Source organism: Hippocampus bargibanti, linkage group LG10 (assembly GCF_051943395.1).
Source record: "Hippocampus bargibanti isolate YZ-2025 linkage group LG10, ASM5194339v1, whole genome shotgun sequence".
Classification (NCBI taxonomy): domain Eukaryota; kingdom Metazoa; phylum Chordata; class Actinopteri; order Syngnathiformes; family Syngnathidae; genus Hippocampus; species Hippocampus bargibanti.
Genome location: NC_142743.1, coordinates 2,022,501 through 2,039,212, shown reverse-complemented (window position 1 = coordinate 2,039,212; position 16,712 = coordinate 2,022,501). Strand labels below are relative to the sequence as shown.

The 16,712-nt window shown below is 45.7% G+C and overlaps 1 protein-coding gene across 2 annotated transcripts in view; it reads left to right on the top strand.

Moving 5' to 3' along the window:
* Positions 1 to 16,712, top strand: part of fbxo8 (F-box protein 8) — a 38,247-nt gene that overhangs the window by 21,035 nt on the left and 500 nt on the right. For both annotated transcript variants that reach the window (XM_089005358.1, XM_089005357.1), the window contains exons 4-8: positions 4,611 to 4,755; positions 4,875 to 5,001; positions 5,239 to 5,357; positions 13,200 to 13,396; positions 16,544 to 16,712. The exon at positions 16,544 to 16,712 is cut by the window's right edge. In XM_089005358.1, the coding sequence (XP_088861484.1) occupies positions 4,611 to 4,755; positions 4,875 to 5,001; positions 5,239 to 5,357; positions 13,200 to 13,396; positions 16,544 to 16,712 (757 nt within the window). The remainder of the gene's footprint in view (positions 1 to 4,610; positions 4,756 to 4,874; positions 5,002 to 5,238; positions 5,358 to 13,199; positions 13,397 to 16,543) is intronic.

Here is a 16,712-nt window from a genome sequence, read left to right as displayed (position 1 = left end):
CACCTTCTTTATCACTTCTCCCTGTAGCATCACTGTTGCACTTGGATCCCTCTCATTCACACACATATATTCTGTTTTTCTGCGACTGATCTTCATTCCTCTCCTTTCCAGGGCATATCTCCACATCTCTAGTTTCTCCGCCACCTGTTCCCTGTTCTCGCTACAGATCACAATGTCATCTGCAAACATCATGGTCCAAGGAGATTCTTGTCTAACATCGTCTGTCAGCCTGTCCGTCACTATAGCAAACAAGAAGGGGCTCAGAGCTGACCCCTGGTGGAGTCCCACCTCCACCTTGAATTCCTCAGTCACACCGACAGCACACCTCACAACTGTCCTACAGTCATGATACATGTCTTGCACCGCTCTGACATACTTTTCTGTCACTCCAGACTTCCTCATGCAATACCGTAGCTCTTCTCTGGGCACCCTGTCGTACGCTTTCTCCAGATCTACAAAGACACAATGCAATTCCTTCTGACCTTCTCTGTACTTCTCTATCAGCATTCTTAAAGCAACACTGCATCTGTCGTACTCTTTTTGGCATGAAGCCATACTGCTGCTCACAAATGTTCACTTCTGCTCTTAATCTCGCTTCAGCTACTCTTTCCCAGAGTTTCATTGTATGGCTCATCAACTTTTTTCCTCTGTAGTTAGTACAACTCTGCACATCTCCTTTGTTCTTAAAAATGGGCATGAGTAGACTTCTTCTCCATTCTTCAGGCATCTGTTCACTATCTAAGATCTTGTTGAATAATCCAGTCAGGAACACCACCGCCACCTCTCCAAGACACTTCCATACCTCGATTGGTAAACCATCAGACCCCAGTGCCTTTCCCCCTTCATCCTCTTCAGCGCCCTCCTCACTTCATCCTTGCTAATGTTTGCTACGTCTTGGTCCACAACAGTCACGTCTTCTACTCTTTGTTCCTTCTCATTTTCCTCATTCATCAATTCTTCAAAGTACTCTTTCCATCTTGCCATCACACTACTGGCACCTGTTAATACATTGCCATGTCTATCCTTAATCACCCGAACCTGCTGCTGATCCTTACCATCTTTGTCTCTCTGTCTCGCCAGCCTGTAAAGATCAGTCTCGCCTTCCTTGCTGTCCAGCCGAGCATCCAAATCATCATAGGCCTCTTGTTTGGCCTTTGCAACCTTTACTTTAACCGTGCGCTGCATCTCCTTGTACTGCTGTCTACTCTCGTCCATCCTCTCGGTGTCCCACTTCTTCTTTGCTAACCTCTTTCTTTGTATATACTCCTGCACCTCCCCATCCCACCACCAAGTCTCCTTGTCTACCTTTCTTCCACTTGATACACCAAGTACTTTCCGACCTGTGTCTCTGATTATGTTCGCTGTAGTTTGCCAGTCATCTGGAAGGACTTCTTGCCCACCCGGTGCTTGTCTTACCTCCTTCCTAAGTGTCATGCAACACTCTTCCTTTTTCAACTTCCACCATTTTGTCCTCACTTCAGCCTTTGGGTTCTTCATCTTCCTCACTGCCAGCGTCATCCGACACACCACCAACCTATGCTGTCTGGCTACACTCTCACCAACCACTACTTTGCAGTCACTGATTCCCTTTAGATGGCGCAGTTGACACAAAATGTAGTCTACCTGTGTACTTCTGCCTCCAATCTTATAGGTCACCCTATGTTCCTGTCTCTTCTGAAAGAAAGTATTCACAATAGCCATTTCCATTCTATTTTCTTAGCAAAGTCAACCACCATCTGTCCTTCCGCGTTCCTCATCTGGAGTCCAAACCTGCCCATCACCTCCTCATCATCTTTGTTTCCTGCGCCAACATGTCCATTGAAGTCTCCACCAATTACAACCCTCTCACCTCGGGATGTTCTGTTTGACTTCATCAAAGTCCAAACAAAATTTCTCCTTCTCCGCCAGCTCACATCCTACTTGTGGTTCATACCCACAAACCACATTGAACATCACGCCTTCAATTTCTAGCTACAGGCTCATCATTCTATCCGATACTCTTTTTACTTCGAAGAGATTCCTAACAAACTCCTCTTTTAAGATAACCCCAACTCCATGTCTTTTTCTGGCTTCACAATGATAGAACAACTTAAACCCTGACCCTACGCTTCGAGCCTTGCTCCCTTTCCATCTGGTCTCCTGGACACACAGTATGTCTACCTTCCTTCTCTGCATCATGTCATCCAGCTCTCTGCCTTTACCTGTCATTGTTCCTACATTCAAAGTTCCTACTCTTGCTTCTACACTCTTGGCGTTCCATTTCTCTCTTTTCCTCCGGGCACACATCCCTCCTCTCCTTCTTCGACCAACAGTAGTAAATTTTCCACTGGCACCCTGAAGGTCAACAGTACCAATGGTGGCCGTTGTTAACCCGGGCCTCGACCGATCCGGTATGGAATTCAGAGGTTTGATTCGCATATTCGTCTTGGCAAAAACCTTTACGACAGATGCCCTTCCTGACACAACCCTCTGTATTTATCCGGGCTTGGGACCGGCACAATAAGACACTTGCTTGTGCCCCCTTGTGACTACATTGTCTCATATAACTTGGATAGTTGATCCATATTCTCCATCAGTTCCACCCTGGTCTAAAAAATTATGATTATAATAAGCTTAATGTCTGTGTAAGCTCTCAGTCGTACAGGAGTGGTCCATCGATGAAAAGGTTTCTTCAGCCGTCATCTGTACTTCTTTGAAGGTGTCGGACGTTTCCTGATGAGGTGAAGTGGGGCATTCAGGCCAGTCGTTAGTAAGTACAATAGGAAGAATCAGTGGAGTGGCAGGGAGTAGTCCTCTGCTACCCCCAACCTGAGAGCAGGGACATATCATAGCAGAGTCCGGCACCGCCATGTCTAGACAGTAGGGATATATATAGAGCGTAAACTACCAATAAGACTTTCGTTTGCTGACAAAGTTTCTTGGATAAGAAGCTAAACGTCCAACACCTTCAGAGAAGTACAGATGACGGCTGAAGAAATCTTTTCTTCAATAAGCTTAATGGTTTCTTTGGACCCATGTCAGCTTCTTCGTTTCCAGTCATCAATTGCCTTGGGCTTTCTAAAAGGAAAAAAAACAACACAATCAGCAAAATGTTGAGAAGAAGAACATGACAGATCATGACAGCTAATAGCTTCTAGTCAAGTGGCTGGTTGAAGGTTGTTTTGACTTTCTGACCAACTTTGCTGATCCATTCAGCACCTACCTCATCATCTGCTACATCCCAATCCCACCTGTGTGCATATTTCTCTTTTTCCTTATATTAAAAATAATAAATAAATAAAATAAGATGGCCCGGTAGACGTGTGGTTTGCACATTGACTTCACAGTGCCGAAGTCCCCGGTTCAATTCCAGCTCCAGTCTCCTTTGTGGAGTTTGCGTGTTCTCCCCCGGTCTGTGTGGTTTTTTTTCTCCGGGTACTCCAGTTGTCTCCCACATTCTAAGAAGATGCATAGCAGGCTGATTATGCATTCTGAAATGACCCTCGGTGTGACCTTGAGCATGGATGGTTGTTCGTTTCTGTGTGCCTTGCGATTGGCTGTCAACTGGTTCAGGGTTTGCCCCATCTACTGCCAGAAGACCGCTGGTATAGACTCCAGCACTCCCCCCATGACCTTAGTGAGCTTTAAGCACTTTGGAAAATGAATGAATGAATTAAATATACCTGTACACATTTTAAACTCTAAAGCAGACATGTTTTTAATAATTTGTTTCCCTAAAACTGCCCTCAGAAAGATGTTTTCCTTTTTTCCCACTGCAAGTAGGTACTTGTTTGAAAAAAAAGAGGATACAATATCAGTCCAAAATTACAAAAATAATAGAAATAAAATATACACGTACACATAAGCGGACAGCGCGAAAGTGGCTTACTTTTATGGTTAAAGTTAAAATCTATGATGAACCATTTACCTAATGTACATGCTAATTTTTGCTGGAAGCTAAAATTCACGTACCATTGTCCCAGTATGTCATAGTAAATCTGTCCTTCCATTCTTTCTGTTTGAGTTTGAGAAGGCTTATTACGTCTTTGAGATGGAAAAAGATAAGGAATGAAAACTCTGTCCCCGCTTTCTGGTGGACCGACCTTGTGTCTCAGACAAACAAGTCAGACAGTCTGCAGCCAGATGTCTTACTGGTTTTAGGCCGTCTCCTCTTCCGCCTCGCAAGACGACCAGTGTTAGAGATGGTCGGCTGGTTGCTTCATATTAGTGGAAGCCGTCCCCACATTTTCACATTTGAACTTTAGAGGGCCATGGACATGTCACCTAAGTTGAATAATCTGCACACTACCACCGACCTCTTTGAATCCCATAGAAAAGTAAAAAGTCAGTCATACTTAACTTTGTATCCTGTCAACCAACACTATCCTATCTGATTTTGCACTTGTTGGGTAGACACTTCACAAGCAAAACTATTTGTATATAAGCCATGGTGTCTTTAACTTAAAAGAGGTACAGTGACTTATTGCGTGAACATCACAATACACGCTTCTTGCAAAGCTGAATGTCACCAGACCGTGTAGTTTTCCCGCTTGAAAACAAAAGCATCCTTTTCACTTTACTGTATTTGCCTCTCCATTTATATAAATCTGCTCTTTTATTCTTTCTTGTAGGTAAAGATCAAAATGGTTTTATAGATTTGGATATGCTCCCGCCAGAATTGGGAATCACGATCTTGTCATATCTGAATGCTACCGATCTGTGTCTGGCCGGGTGTGTGTGGCAGGACCTTGGAAATGATGAATATCTGTGGCAGGGGTAAGGAGATTGAAATTGTTCCTGTGATGGCATTTTGCCATGTGTTTGCAGTAAATGTCTTTTTTAACTCCCCTCCCCCCCAAATGAGTCTTTGATAACCCTCCATGTTGATTTTCCAGCCTTTGCAAGTCCACATGGGGTCACTGCTCCATCTACAACAGAAGGCTGCCTGCTGGTTTCTCATATAGAAGACTATATCTACAGCTAGATGAAGGCAGCCTTACATTCAACGCTAACCCGCAGGAGGTAATGAATGCAGAACATCAAAGAACACAAGTCCCACAGACCCCCGCCACCATGCACATACGTGTTCCTCAAGAGCTGTAAGGACAATGTGTGATCTCTCTCTCTCTCTCTCTCTCTCTCTCTCTCTCTCTCTCTCTCTCTCTCTCTCTCTCTCTCTCTCTCTTTCTCTCTCTCTCTCTCTCCCTCCACACACTGACTCGCCTTCTCTCTACCCCTCTCCCCCTCTCCCCTCAATAGGGTATCTCTTATTTCATGTCGAAAGGCATACTTGTGGATCTCCCCACAGAGCAGGCAAAGTTCATCTTTTACACTCGACGGCTCAACTGGAAGATGCTGAGAATTTACCTGGATGAGAGGTAAGCCTCGAGATTTCTATGCACTCTCAAACATTTACTCGTACAAAGGTTTGTGGCAGGCAATCTTGCCATTGAGCAGGCTTTTTTTCCCTTTCTATTTCAAATATAGATGCTCATGAAATGTATTGAACCTGACATCCATTCAGTTAAATATAATAATAATGCCACAGAAAAATATCCTGTTACTGTAAAGTGTCCTTTAGAGTTTTGAAAGGTGCTTATAAATGAAAATAATAATAATAGATGGTCATAATTCTAAAACACACTGGAATAGAAAAAAAGCAATCAGTTCTTATTTGCTGGGAAGTAATTTCAAAAGGCTTCTCACAATCTAAAACAAATTGACAGCTGATGTAAACTAAAATGCTAAAAAGTGTTTATTGATTTATTACATCAACATTTATGAGTGCAATGGAATACTGTCATTTCATAAAAAATGTTAATCTGCAACTAATTAGAAAAATTATGGCACGGGCAGCCTGGTGGTCCAGTATTTAGCGCGCTGACCTCACAGTGCAGAGGTCATGGCTTCAATCCCCGCTCCTGCCTCCTGGTATAAAGTTTGCATGTTAGGGCTCCTCAGTGACCCAGTGGTTAGCATGTCGACCTCACAGTGCCAAGGTCATGGGGTCAATCATCGTTCCGGCCTCCCTGTATGGAGTTTGCATGTTCTAGGTGGGTCTGCGTGGTTTTTCACAATCTCCACCCCCAATTCCAAAGAGAATGCATTGAAAACTCAAATTTTCTCTGTGTACCCTGCGATTGGTTGGCAACCTGTTCAGCTGCCCTTTTTCTTTCTAAACTCACAATCACATTTTGACAGGGAAACACCGTCAACCACTCACTTTTTTTAAGGAGGCACAGCACCAAAACAACAAAATTTAAAAACAACAAAACATTCAAATAATGTTGCTATGGTGTAAAAAAGCAGTTACGTAGAAGGCACACATTGGTGGAGTTGGAACCGCAACAGCCCGGCTATCTTGAGTCACCGGCTGTGGTTTACTAAACTGAAAGTCTCAGACAGGCCTATTGAAAATAGCAGGTCAGAGATATGTGAAATACACAGTGTACATCAAATCATCCATCTCTTCAATAATTTTGAGATTTTAATATTTTGTCAACCAATTCCATATTAAGACGCTGGAAACCAAAGCAATGTGTTGCTGTCACGTCCACTCGAGGCGTGACGACAGGACTCGAGGGACGACGGAAGGTGGTAAAGGCTAGATCCGAAATACACGGGGAGACAGAGTTTCCAACGAAGAGTCTTTACTGAAACACAAATGATTTGACAGAAAATAAGGCAAGGATGAGGGAATGACAAGACAGACCTGCATGCGTAGGGGTGACAGGGAACTTCCTGGAATACGCCGACAACGACCGTACGGTAGGTATGGCTTTTATAGCCAGAAGGCATAATTTAGGGAATAGGGAACAGGTGCGTGAGCCGGGAGAGACCTGTGACAAAGTCGACGGAAATGTGGCACCAGGTTCGGGAGGGGACAGGTAGTGGCTGAAGAAGTCCTGCCGGGGGTTGGTGGGAGGCCTTCCCACGAGCGCAGGCAGGGCACGGCTTCACGAATTCCATGACGTCCTTGGAGGTGTGTCCCCAGAGTAGCACCTTGGTGCGTAGCGCGGGGGGGATGAACAGGCGATCCACCGGGCAACCCCTGGGGATGGGGTTACCCCCCAGGGCTTCCTAGACTTTCCTCTCAACCTCCCACCGCAGGGCGCCCAGGATGTGTTGAGCCGGCAGGATGTTGGCGATGGTCTCCTCCTTCTCTGCCGGCTCGTGGATGTGAGATAGGGCGTCAGGCTTGGTGTTCTGCGACCCTGGGCAGTAAGTGAGAGTGAAGTTAAACCGCGTGAGGAACAGTGGCCATCGGGCCTGCCGCGAATTGAGTCTGTCGGCGGACCGGATGGCGGCCAGGTTCTTGTGGTCGGTATATACAGTGAAGGGGTGTTTGGCCCCCCTCAAGCCAGTGTCTCCACTCCTGTAGCGCCAGGATGACCGCCAACAGTTCCCGGTTCCCTACATCATAATTGGCTTCTGCGGGGCTGAGCCGGCGGGAGAAGAAGGCGCATGGGTGAAGTTTCTGGCCGACCGGGGAGCGCTGAGACAGGACCGCCCCCACTCCGGACTGCGTCAACCTCGACTGTGAATGCGAGGTCCGGGTCAGGATGACGAAGGACTGGGGGGTTGGAAAAGGTTTTCCGGAGGCGGTTGAACGCCCCCTCAGCTTCGGGTGACCACCTGAAGGGGACTTTGGTGGAAGTGAGGTTAGTGAGAGGGAGTGCCTTCTAACTATAACCGGGAATAAAGCGGCGGTAGAAATTGGCAAACCCCAGATACCGTTGGAGCTGCTTGCGCGTCTTCGGGGTTGGCCACTCTACCACCGCTTTGGTTTTGGCGGGATCGGCCCGGATCTGCCCCTGCTCCACCACGAACCCCAGAAAAGACAGAGAGCGGACCTGGAACTCGCACTTCTCACGTAGAGCCGGTTTTGCAGGATCCGCGCCAGGACTCGTCGGACGTGCTGTCGGTGTTGTTCTGGAGTTTTAGAGAAAATTAGGATGTCATCTAAATAAACAAATGCAAAAACGTTGATAAAGTCCCTGAGCACATCATTAATGAGGTTCTGGAATACGGCGGGAGCGTTGGTGAGTCCGATCGGCATCACCAAGTATTCAAAAGGCCCCAAGGGCGTTTTGAATGCTGTTTTCCACTCGTCCCCCTCTCTGATGTGAACCAGGTGGTAAGCACTTCGCAGATCTAGTTTAGAAAAGATGGTCGCCGATTGGAGCGGCGCGAAGGCTGAATCCATGAAGGGGAGAGGGTACTTATTGCGAATGGTCATGTCGTTCAGACCCCGATAATCGACGCACGGACGCAGGGATCCGTCTTTCTTGTCAATAAAGAAGAACCCTGCCCCGAGCAGGGAACGCGAGGGTCAGATGAGTCCCGCCGCGAGGGAAGAGTCTATGTATGTGCTCAGGGCTTCTTGTTCCGGTTGTGTAATATGGTATAGTCTGGAGTCCGGTAGCGGAGCCCCTGGCTGCAGGTCAATGGCGCAGTCATACGGTCGGTGGGGTGGCAGGGATTGCGCATTGTCCTTGCTGAACGCCTCCCGCAGGTCATGGTAGCAATGTGGCACGCCCTCGAGACAGATCGCTTCGGGCGGGCCACCGCGGGAGGGGTATCGCCCTGCCGTCGCCGACCGTAGGCAATTAGCGTTGCAGTAGGGGCTCCAGCCCTGTATGGTGGGACCCTTCCAAGAAATGGAAGGGTCATGGGTGCTGAGCTAAGGAAGGCCCAGTACTAACGGCACGTTGCAGGAGGGCATGAGTAGGAATTGGCGATGTTCGGTATGGTTACCCACTAACCTGAGTTTTAGCGGTGCCGTGATACGGGTAACCTTGGCCAGTAGTCGACCATCCAGGTCGAGAATCGTCTTGGGGGTTAGGAGATCTATAAGTTCGCAGCCCAATGAATTGGCCAGCTGGGGATCGATGAAGCACCCATCGGCCCCCGAATCCACTAGCGCAGGGGTGGCCAACCAGTCAGAGACTAAGAGCCACATTTTTTACTATGTTACTGCAAAGAGCCACATCATAAACATGGGCACACATGAACACCCCATCGCCCCATCCCTCAGCCACATTTATTATAAATATCAAATTTTAAATACAAATTATATATCCGAAATTGACTCATAGAGTACTAAAACCTCAGGAACATTTCCAACAAAGAACACTGTCTTTACACACAAACTCAGTTCAACCAAGTCCACAAACAAAGATATAATAGTTTACAATAGTGTGCATGTTGCTTAATGGGACTCCTGGCATTCCTTGTCTTGAACCATCCTCATTAAATCTGGCTTGCATTCTGTTGTTGCCACTCGAAGCAATTCTTTTACATGAGTGTCAGTCAGAACGGATCGATGCTTTGATTTCACATGTTTCAGGGTAGAAAACACAGACTCGCAGATGTATGTTGACCCAAACATTGACAGTATTTTAAGCGCAGCCGGTTTGACATTGGGGTATTTTTCCATTGGCACGCGTTTCCAGAACCCAATGGTCCCTTCCCTTACATCAGGTTTCAGTTGGTCTTCCTCACAAAGATCGACCATCTCCAACTCAGCTTCCTCTGTGAGGCCATCATTGTTTCTTTCACATCTATGCCAGGGGTGGTCTTTTAATGACACAATAGCAAGGAGTTCTTTGATCACACAATCCTTTTTCACCGTGCAAATATTGCCAACTGATGCTTGTCTTGTATGTCACAACTTTCATCCAATGCGACACTAAAATACTCACACGCTTGAAGGTCTGAGTGCAGCTGTGATTCAATAGCCGTGCTAATGTCTGATATTCTGCGTTCAACAGTATGGCGGGACAGTTAGACATCTGCTACCATTCGTTTTAGTTTGTCGTTTTCAGGAGACAAGATTTCAACAGCGTCACTGAGGCATTTCTTAATAAACTCCCCTTCGTTGTATGGCTTGTGCTTGCCAAGTTCAGTCCCTTTGGGAAATTCCTGGTCGATGTTTGCGTGGAGTGAGTTGAAGTGGCGCTGTCGATTTGACGCTTTGAAATGCGCCAATGACGCCTGACAGATAAGGCAGAATGGCTTGCCTTTACGCTCAACAAAAAAATATAAAGTCTCCCACTCTGTTAAACACGTCCTGTGTTCGTCTTCATATTTTCGTTTAGCTCTGCATTCTTTCCCTGCCATTTTGAGAGTGAACGTGACACAAATTGTTTACGTTGTAAATAATTTGTGTCAAGTCTGACTGGTTGGCCACCCCTGGTTTACGACATGAATGATTGCTTTTCATCCCACGTTCATGCGTGTTGACGTCACATGGTCAGCTTGATACCGTATTTTCACAACTATAAGGTGCACTTAAAAGTCTTCATGAATATCAGGTGCACTTAAAAGTCGTAAATTTTCTCCAAAATGTGCAGCGCGCGCAATGGTCATGATATTACGGTACATAAGGGATGAATGAATTGTCATGTTGACGCCCCTTAAGAGCCGCATAATATCAGCCAAAGAGCCGCATGCGGCTCGGGAGCCGCGAGTTGGCCAGGCCTGCACTAGCGCCTGTATAGTTTGGGAGCTGGAAGGGCCAATTAATTCGCCGTCCAGCTCCAATCGCGTAACGGGTGCCGTGTTAGTCGACTCCAGAAGTCGCGGCGGTCGCCGCTTAGACGGGGACTTACAGGAACTGGAGGTCTTTGGCTGGGGGCCTTGGGTGCGACGAGCCCCGGGGTTGGTGCGATCGCTTCCCCCTCCCATCTGTATGGGCTCGGGGGACCCCTCCAGGCACCGCGATCGCTCCCTGCCGCGGGGTGTGGTCGTCCGCAGCCTGCTTCCGGGTTCGTTGGACCGCTGGTTGCTCTGTTCCCGCTGCCTCTCCCGAAGGCGATGTTCCAGGTTGATGACAATGTCGATCATTTCGCTCAGGGTGGTGCCAGCGTCGCGGGTGGCCAACTCGTCCTTGAGAGCGGTGCTCAATCCGCGACGAAAAACTCCTCTCAGCGCTCGGTCGTTGTAGCCACTGCCAGCGGCCTGGATGCGGAAGGCGACAGAGTATTCAGCGGCCGAACGGAAACCCTGGACGCAGTCGTGGAGGAGGCCCTCTGCCTCGACTTCCGTCACCGGGTGGTGGAAGACCTGGCGCAGCTCGGCCACGAAGTCCGGGTACGAGGCACACAGTTCAGGCCGGGACTCCCGGACGGCCAGCACCCAGGTCTCTGGCTGACCCGTGAGCAGGCTGGTGATGAAGGCTACCTTAGCCTCATCGCTAACGTAGGTGTGGGGTTGTTGGTCGAACACGAGCGAGCACTGCATCAGAAATTGAGCGCAGCTCCCGGGTTCGCCTGCGTAGCGTAAGGGGTGAGGTAGCTGTAGCTCGCGCCTACCCACGGGAGGGGAGGAAGGGGCTGTAAGGGTGGCGAGGCGTGTCTCTACGTCTTGTAAGCGTTGTGCCAGCGTGGACGCAGTTTGGCGGACCTCCACTATAGCTTGGGCCAGCTGGCTCGAACGCTCCGCCTGAAGGGAAAGGGCGGCTATGAATCTGTCTCCACCGGCGGGATCCATGGTTGGTCGGCGTATTATGTCACGTCCACTCGAGGCGTGACGACAGGACTCGAGGGACGAGGGAAGGTGGTAAAGGTTGGATCCGAAATACACGGGGAGACAGAGTTTCCAACAAAGACTCTTTACTGAGACACAAATGATTTGACAGAACATAAGGCATGGACGAGGGCAATGACAAGACAGACCTGCATGCGTAGGAGTGACGGGGAACTTCCTGGAATACGCCGACAACGACCGTACGGTAGGTATGGCTTTTATAGCCAGAAGGCACAATTGAGGGAATAGGGAACAGGTGCGTGAGCCGGGAGGGGCCCGCTCCAAGGAGCAGCGGAGAAGGAGACAGGAGGGGAGGGGCGCGCTCCTGACGAGGACGAGGATGTGACAGTTGCAGTGTCAATATTTAGTTCCACCACAAAATTGCAATTACAGGTAACATCCGAGTTATGACCGTGTTCCGTTTTGACAAAACGGCCGTAAGTCAAACGGTCATAAATCGAAAAGCATTCAAAATGGCTGACGCGAAGATCACGTGATCATAACAAACGAGGACACGCTAGCATCTCCGTTATGACAAGATAGTATACAGCAGTGATTTTCAACCACTGTGCCGCGGCACACTAGTGTGCCATGAGAGATCATCAGGTGTGACGTGAGGAACTATACAATGCCCCTTTTTCAAATTTAAAATCCTACAAACATTTCGTTATAATTTGCTGCCAATATTATGTCATTTTCCTGTGTCCGTGCTGAAAGACTGGGAGGGTAGTTTAATATTTGTCCGTGTGGCAACTGATTGCCTCTTTCCTGCGAGATGGTTCATGGTGTGCCGCAAAAAAATTCCAATGTAAAAAAACGTGCCCTGGTTCAAAAAAGGTTGAAAAACACTGGTATACCGTGTCAATATGTTGTTTTTAAGCAATGTTTTCTATTGAATACTGTTATATACCAAAATGTTGACAGTTCATTTACAAATCTTATAACTTTTGGTGTCATTTTAATCATTTTATTGTTCGTATTATTGATCTCATTACTGTGTCGGCGCACACGTTTTCTTCTGACCCAAATACGCACGACTTCCCAAGCATGCGAGCTTTCCAAAAATCGCTCGCCCTACTAACGGAGAAGCTAGAAGAGGTAACTTGTCTCAAAGAGGTGGTGGCGCCGACCCTGAGCCCGACGCAGAGTTTGCGTCGTGGCGATCCCACCCGCTCCGCCTCGGCGTCAGTGGACACCCCTCCTTCCCCCTCATTGTCAATTTTGGATTGAGGGGCGGGGTTATTATTGTTATTATTATTATTATTATTATTATTATTATTATTATTATTATTGTTGTTGTTGTTCCGTTTCTGCACCACCGTGTGCGAGTTACTTCTCGCCATCGTCAGGTTTCCCATTGCCCCCCCCACCCCCCACTGGTCGTTTTTGGCATTCTTTATTTTTGATTATTCCCCTCGTCCTGTTTTTGGGACCAGCGCTTTGTGTTGTAGCTTAATAAATCAACCTGCACGGACCTCTGTCTATGTCACGTTGCTGGCTGTAGCGGTGGCAGCCGTAGATTTTTTTTTAACGGTCTGGCGGTCGTGGTCGTAAGTACAGGTGGTTGTAACTCGCGCCGGTCGTAATTCGGATGTTCCCTTTACTTTTTTTTAAAGACCCCTTTCAAGAGACCTTTTCTATGCATGCACCTCCCTCAAAGCAGTCATTGTGTCTTGTGCTTGTGTATGCAGGCGCGATGTTTTGGATGAGCTGGTGACCCTTCACAATTTCAGCAATCAGTTTCTCCCAAATGCTCTGAGGGATTTCTTCAGACACATTCATGCACCCGAGGAAAGAGGAGAGTATCTGGAAACACTCATTACTAAATTCAGCCACAGGTTTTGTACCTGCAACCCAAGTCTTGTCCGAGAGCTGGGTCTCAGTCCAGGTGAGTTGTACACACATGATCCAACAGCATTGTTGTTTCAGGCCGATTAGTATAACACAATAATATCAAACTACGTTTTACTGCTTGGTGCTTTCTGCCATGTTTGTTATTATTCTTGTGTATATGATAGTTGCTCCATGTACAGCACTTTGTATGCAGCGATGGCAGTTTGAAAGTGCTTTATGAATGCAATTGAGTTGAGTATGTCCATGATTAGGAATGTGCATACGATTGTCAATGACATGTTACTCATTATTAAAGGACAACCGACACCACTTTTTTTGTTTCCTAACTGACATCAGAAAAACGTTTTATAGCATCTAAAATACCCAAAACACAAGGGATGATATTTTTAGTCAAATGCAAAACACCAATAAAAATGGCTTAAAGTGTCCCAAAACTACTTCAAATTGAACCCGGAAGTGGCCAGCTTCAGAAGGTCCCACCCTCTTGTCCGTGATGTCACGCCAAGACGTCTTGCCTTGCTCGAGAATCAAAACAATGGCTTCAGATTCGGAGAATATGCTTTCTTGTTACTCATCCAGTTATCACTTTGATTCAAATAGTTCTGAAGAGGAAAGCATACATGTTTGCAATTGATTAAAGAAGTCTTTCCGGGTCATTTTGAAGCATCAGGACTGATGTGTAGCACCCAGAAAATGCAGAAGATGGCGCCCAAGCTCTGTTGGAAATGGGCTGATTTGTCTGCTGGAAATTTGTGTCAGCTAGTATCAAATACTTGTCTTGGTGCAACACACAACAATTCACCATGGCATTATTTATGTGTTTTCCTTCTAATTTTGCCATCAACACGGATCAACACGAAGTTTTCAAACCAAACAAAGTACCGCAAAAATGCATTGTTTCCTTTCTCGGTCAGGGGCGTTCCTTCCGTGACGTGACGTCAGGAATCGTCACCAACTCAAAAACAAGACTGAATATTCAGTCAGAGTCTTAAAATGTAAAATATAGCTATATGCAGTGGAGTCTGTAAAATACGCTCAGTAGAACCTACCTTTTTGAAATATTTTTTAATCGAAAGGCATAAGTTAAATGCCGATAGTGGAATAAAAACATGAAAGGGTTGACTTCATGTGCGTCACATGTATTGTAATTACATGTTTTAAATTGTTATTTGTCTTACAATGATAATGTCATGATGTAATATACGTATTTGAAAGAAAAAAAAAAACAATCCAATACAAGCTCTTCTTCCACGCAATGAATAAACAAAATGAAATACAGTAAAGTCTCGTTATATCGATATCGGATATATCGATAGTCCCGGTTATATCGATACTATTTCTATGCACGCACGGAGAAAATTACATGCAAACAGGGTCGGATATATCGATAGTCCCGGTTATATCGATATTTTTTCGGACTCCCTTGAATATCGATATAACGAGACTTTACTGTAATCGCTAAATTGCTATTTTTGATCAAACGTGCAGCATCTTGGTATGGAATCATACAGTTGTTGGTTCCTCACGCTTCTTCGAAAAAAAAAAGAAAATATTTGATTTTAAATATTGTAAATACATTCCCAAATTGAACGGCAAATGGAATTTAAGCAATGAATACTGCAGTGTGGACAAAGTGAATAGTGACTTTGTTGTGACTCCATGTTTTGTGGATCTAAAAGCAGATCTTACTGAAACAGTTAAGGAGATTGGAAACTTGATCTTTCTGGCTAAGTGGCTCAAAATAGCCCAAAAATGAACCGTACCAGCAGCAAATCTGCCAGTTTCACTCTTGTCAATGTACTGTGTATCTAGCTAATATGGAATCTAGCTATTCTCAACAGCAAACTGGAATTTGATCGAGACTGCCTGGACTTAGTTGTGTAATAGTATTGTGAATGGATGGTGGGTCCTCATTGATGTCTCCTGATGTCTCTTCACTATACTGCTATGTTTATGCAGAACTTGCTTTGGAAGGCTTTGACAGATTTGGCCTGCCCCATCATTTTATATGCCCGTGAAAGAAAATCATGCGAGTGAACTTACATGATGCTCGCTAAAATCTGCATTGAAATGTCAAATTGACATGTGGAATAATTAATTTGAGTGACAGTTCCGATCGATGTAGGCTGAAGTGAGTCCCGAAACTGTCAGCCAGGTCAGAGTTGAAGAAAAATCACGTAAAAAAAATCTTTGTCGGAAAATAAAAAGAAAATTGCAAACATTTAAAAACGAGTTGGCCTGAGGGATTTCAAAACGAATAATCCATCATTGGTAGTGAATACGTTATGCAACGAGATAAAATATTTATTCAGTTTCAATGTCGGCACGACACGCCGAGGGAAAACATAACTATCTGGCTAGCTAGCTGGCTATCTAGCTAACTGTCTATTTGCTGTCTGTTAGCTGTCTATCTGGTTGGCTATCTTGCCGGATATCTAGCTGGCTAACTCGCTATCTATTTGCAGTCTATTTACTGTCTATTAGCTATCTAGCTGGCTAACTAGCTATCTATTTGCAGTCTATTTATTTTCTATTAGCTATATAGCTGGCTATCTCGCTGGATAACTAGCTAGCTATATATTTGCTGCCTATTAGCTATCTGGCTGGCTAGCTATTAGCTATCTATTAGCTGGCTAGTTAGCTTTCTATGAGTGGGTTGAGTGAACACTGGCACGTGTGGCTGCCGCTGCTCACCCACAGAAAAAAACTTATGACTGTAAAGTGTCCTTGAGAGTTTTGAAAGGTGCTTATAAATGACATGTATTATAACTTCTAAGTAGCTTGTGACAAAAAGGAGTTCAACACCCACGTTGTAAGGTAAAAGTGAATTCATATGAGGTTGGTTCTAAACATGTTTATGTAATAATAATAATAATACAAAGGGTAGAGAAAAATTACACATGTAGTCCCAATAGCACATTATATTCTTCTTGTTTTGTTTTCTACCCAACTTGTTCAACCAACTATTTGCCGGTATCTTGCAGCCTGCTAAATTGTCTACCATTATGTCTTGTAAGTTGGGCAATGTGAATAGAAAATCTCTCTTGCTTTGACTATAAAGTGTCCTTGAGAGTTTTGAAAGGTGTGTATAAATAAAATGTATTATTATTATTATTATTATTATTTGAGGCAATTTTTCCCTCTAGACTGAGCTCATACTGTACCTTTTTGCTCTTTGCAGATGCCGTGTATGTGCTGTGCTACAGTCTCATCCTGCTGTCCATTGATCTAAGCAGCCCACACGTCAAAAACAAAATGTCCAAGAGAGAATTCATCAGGAACACTCGCAGAGCAGCTCATAACGTCTCGGATGACTTCGTGGGCCATCTTTATGACAACATTTATTTGAT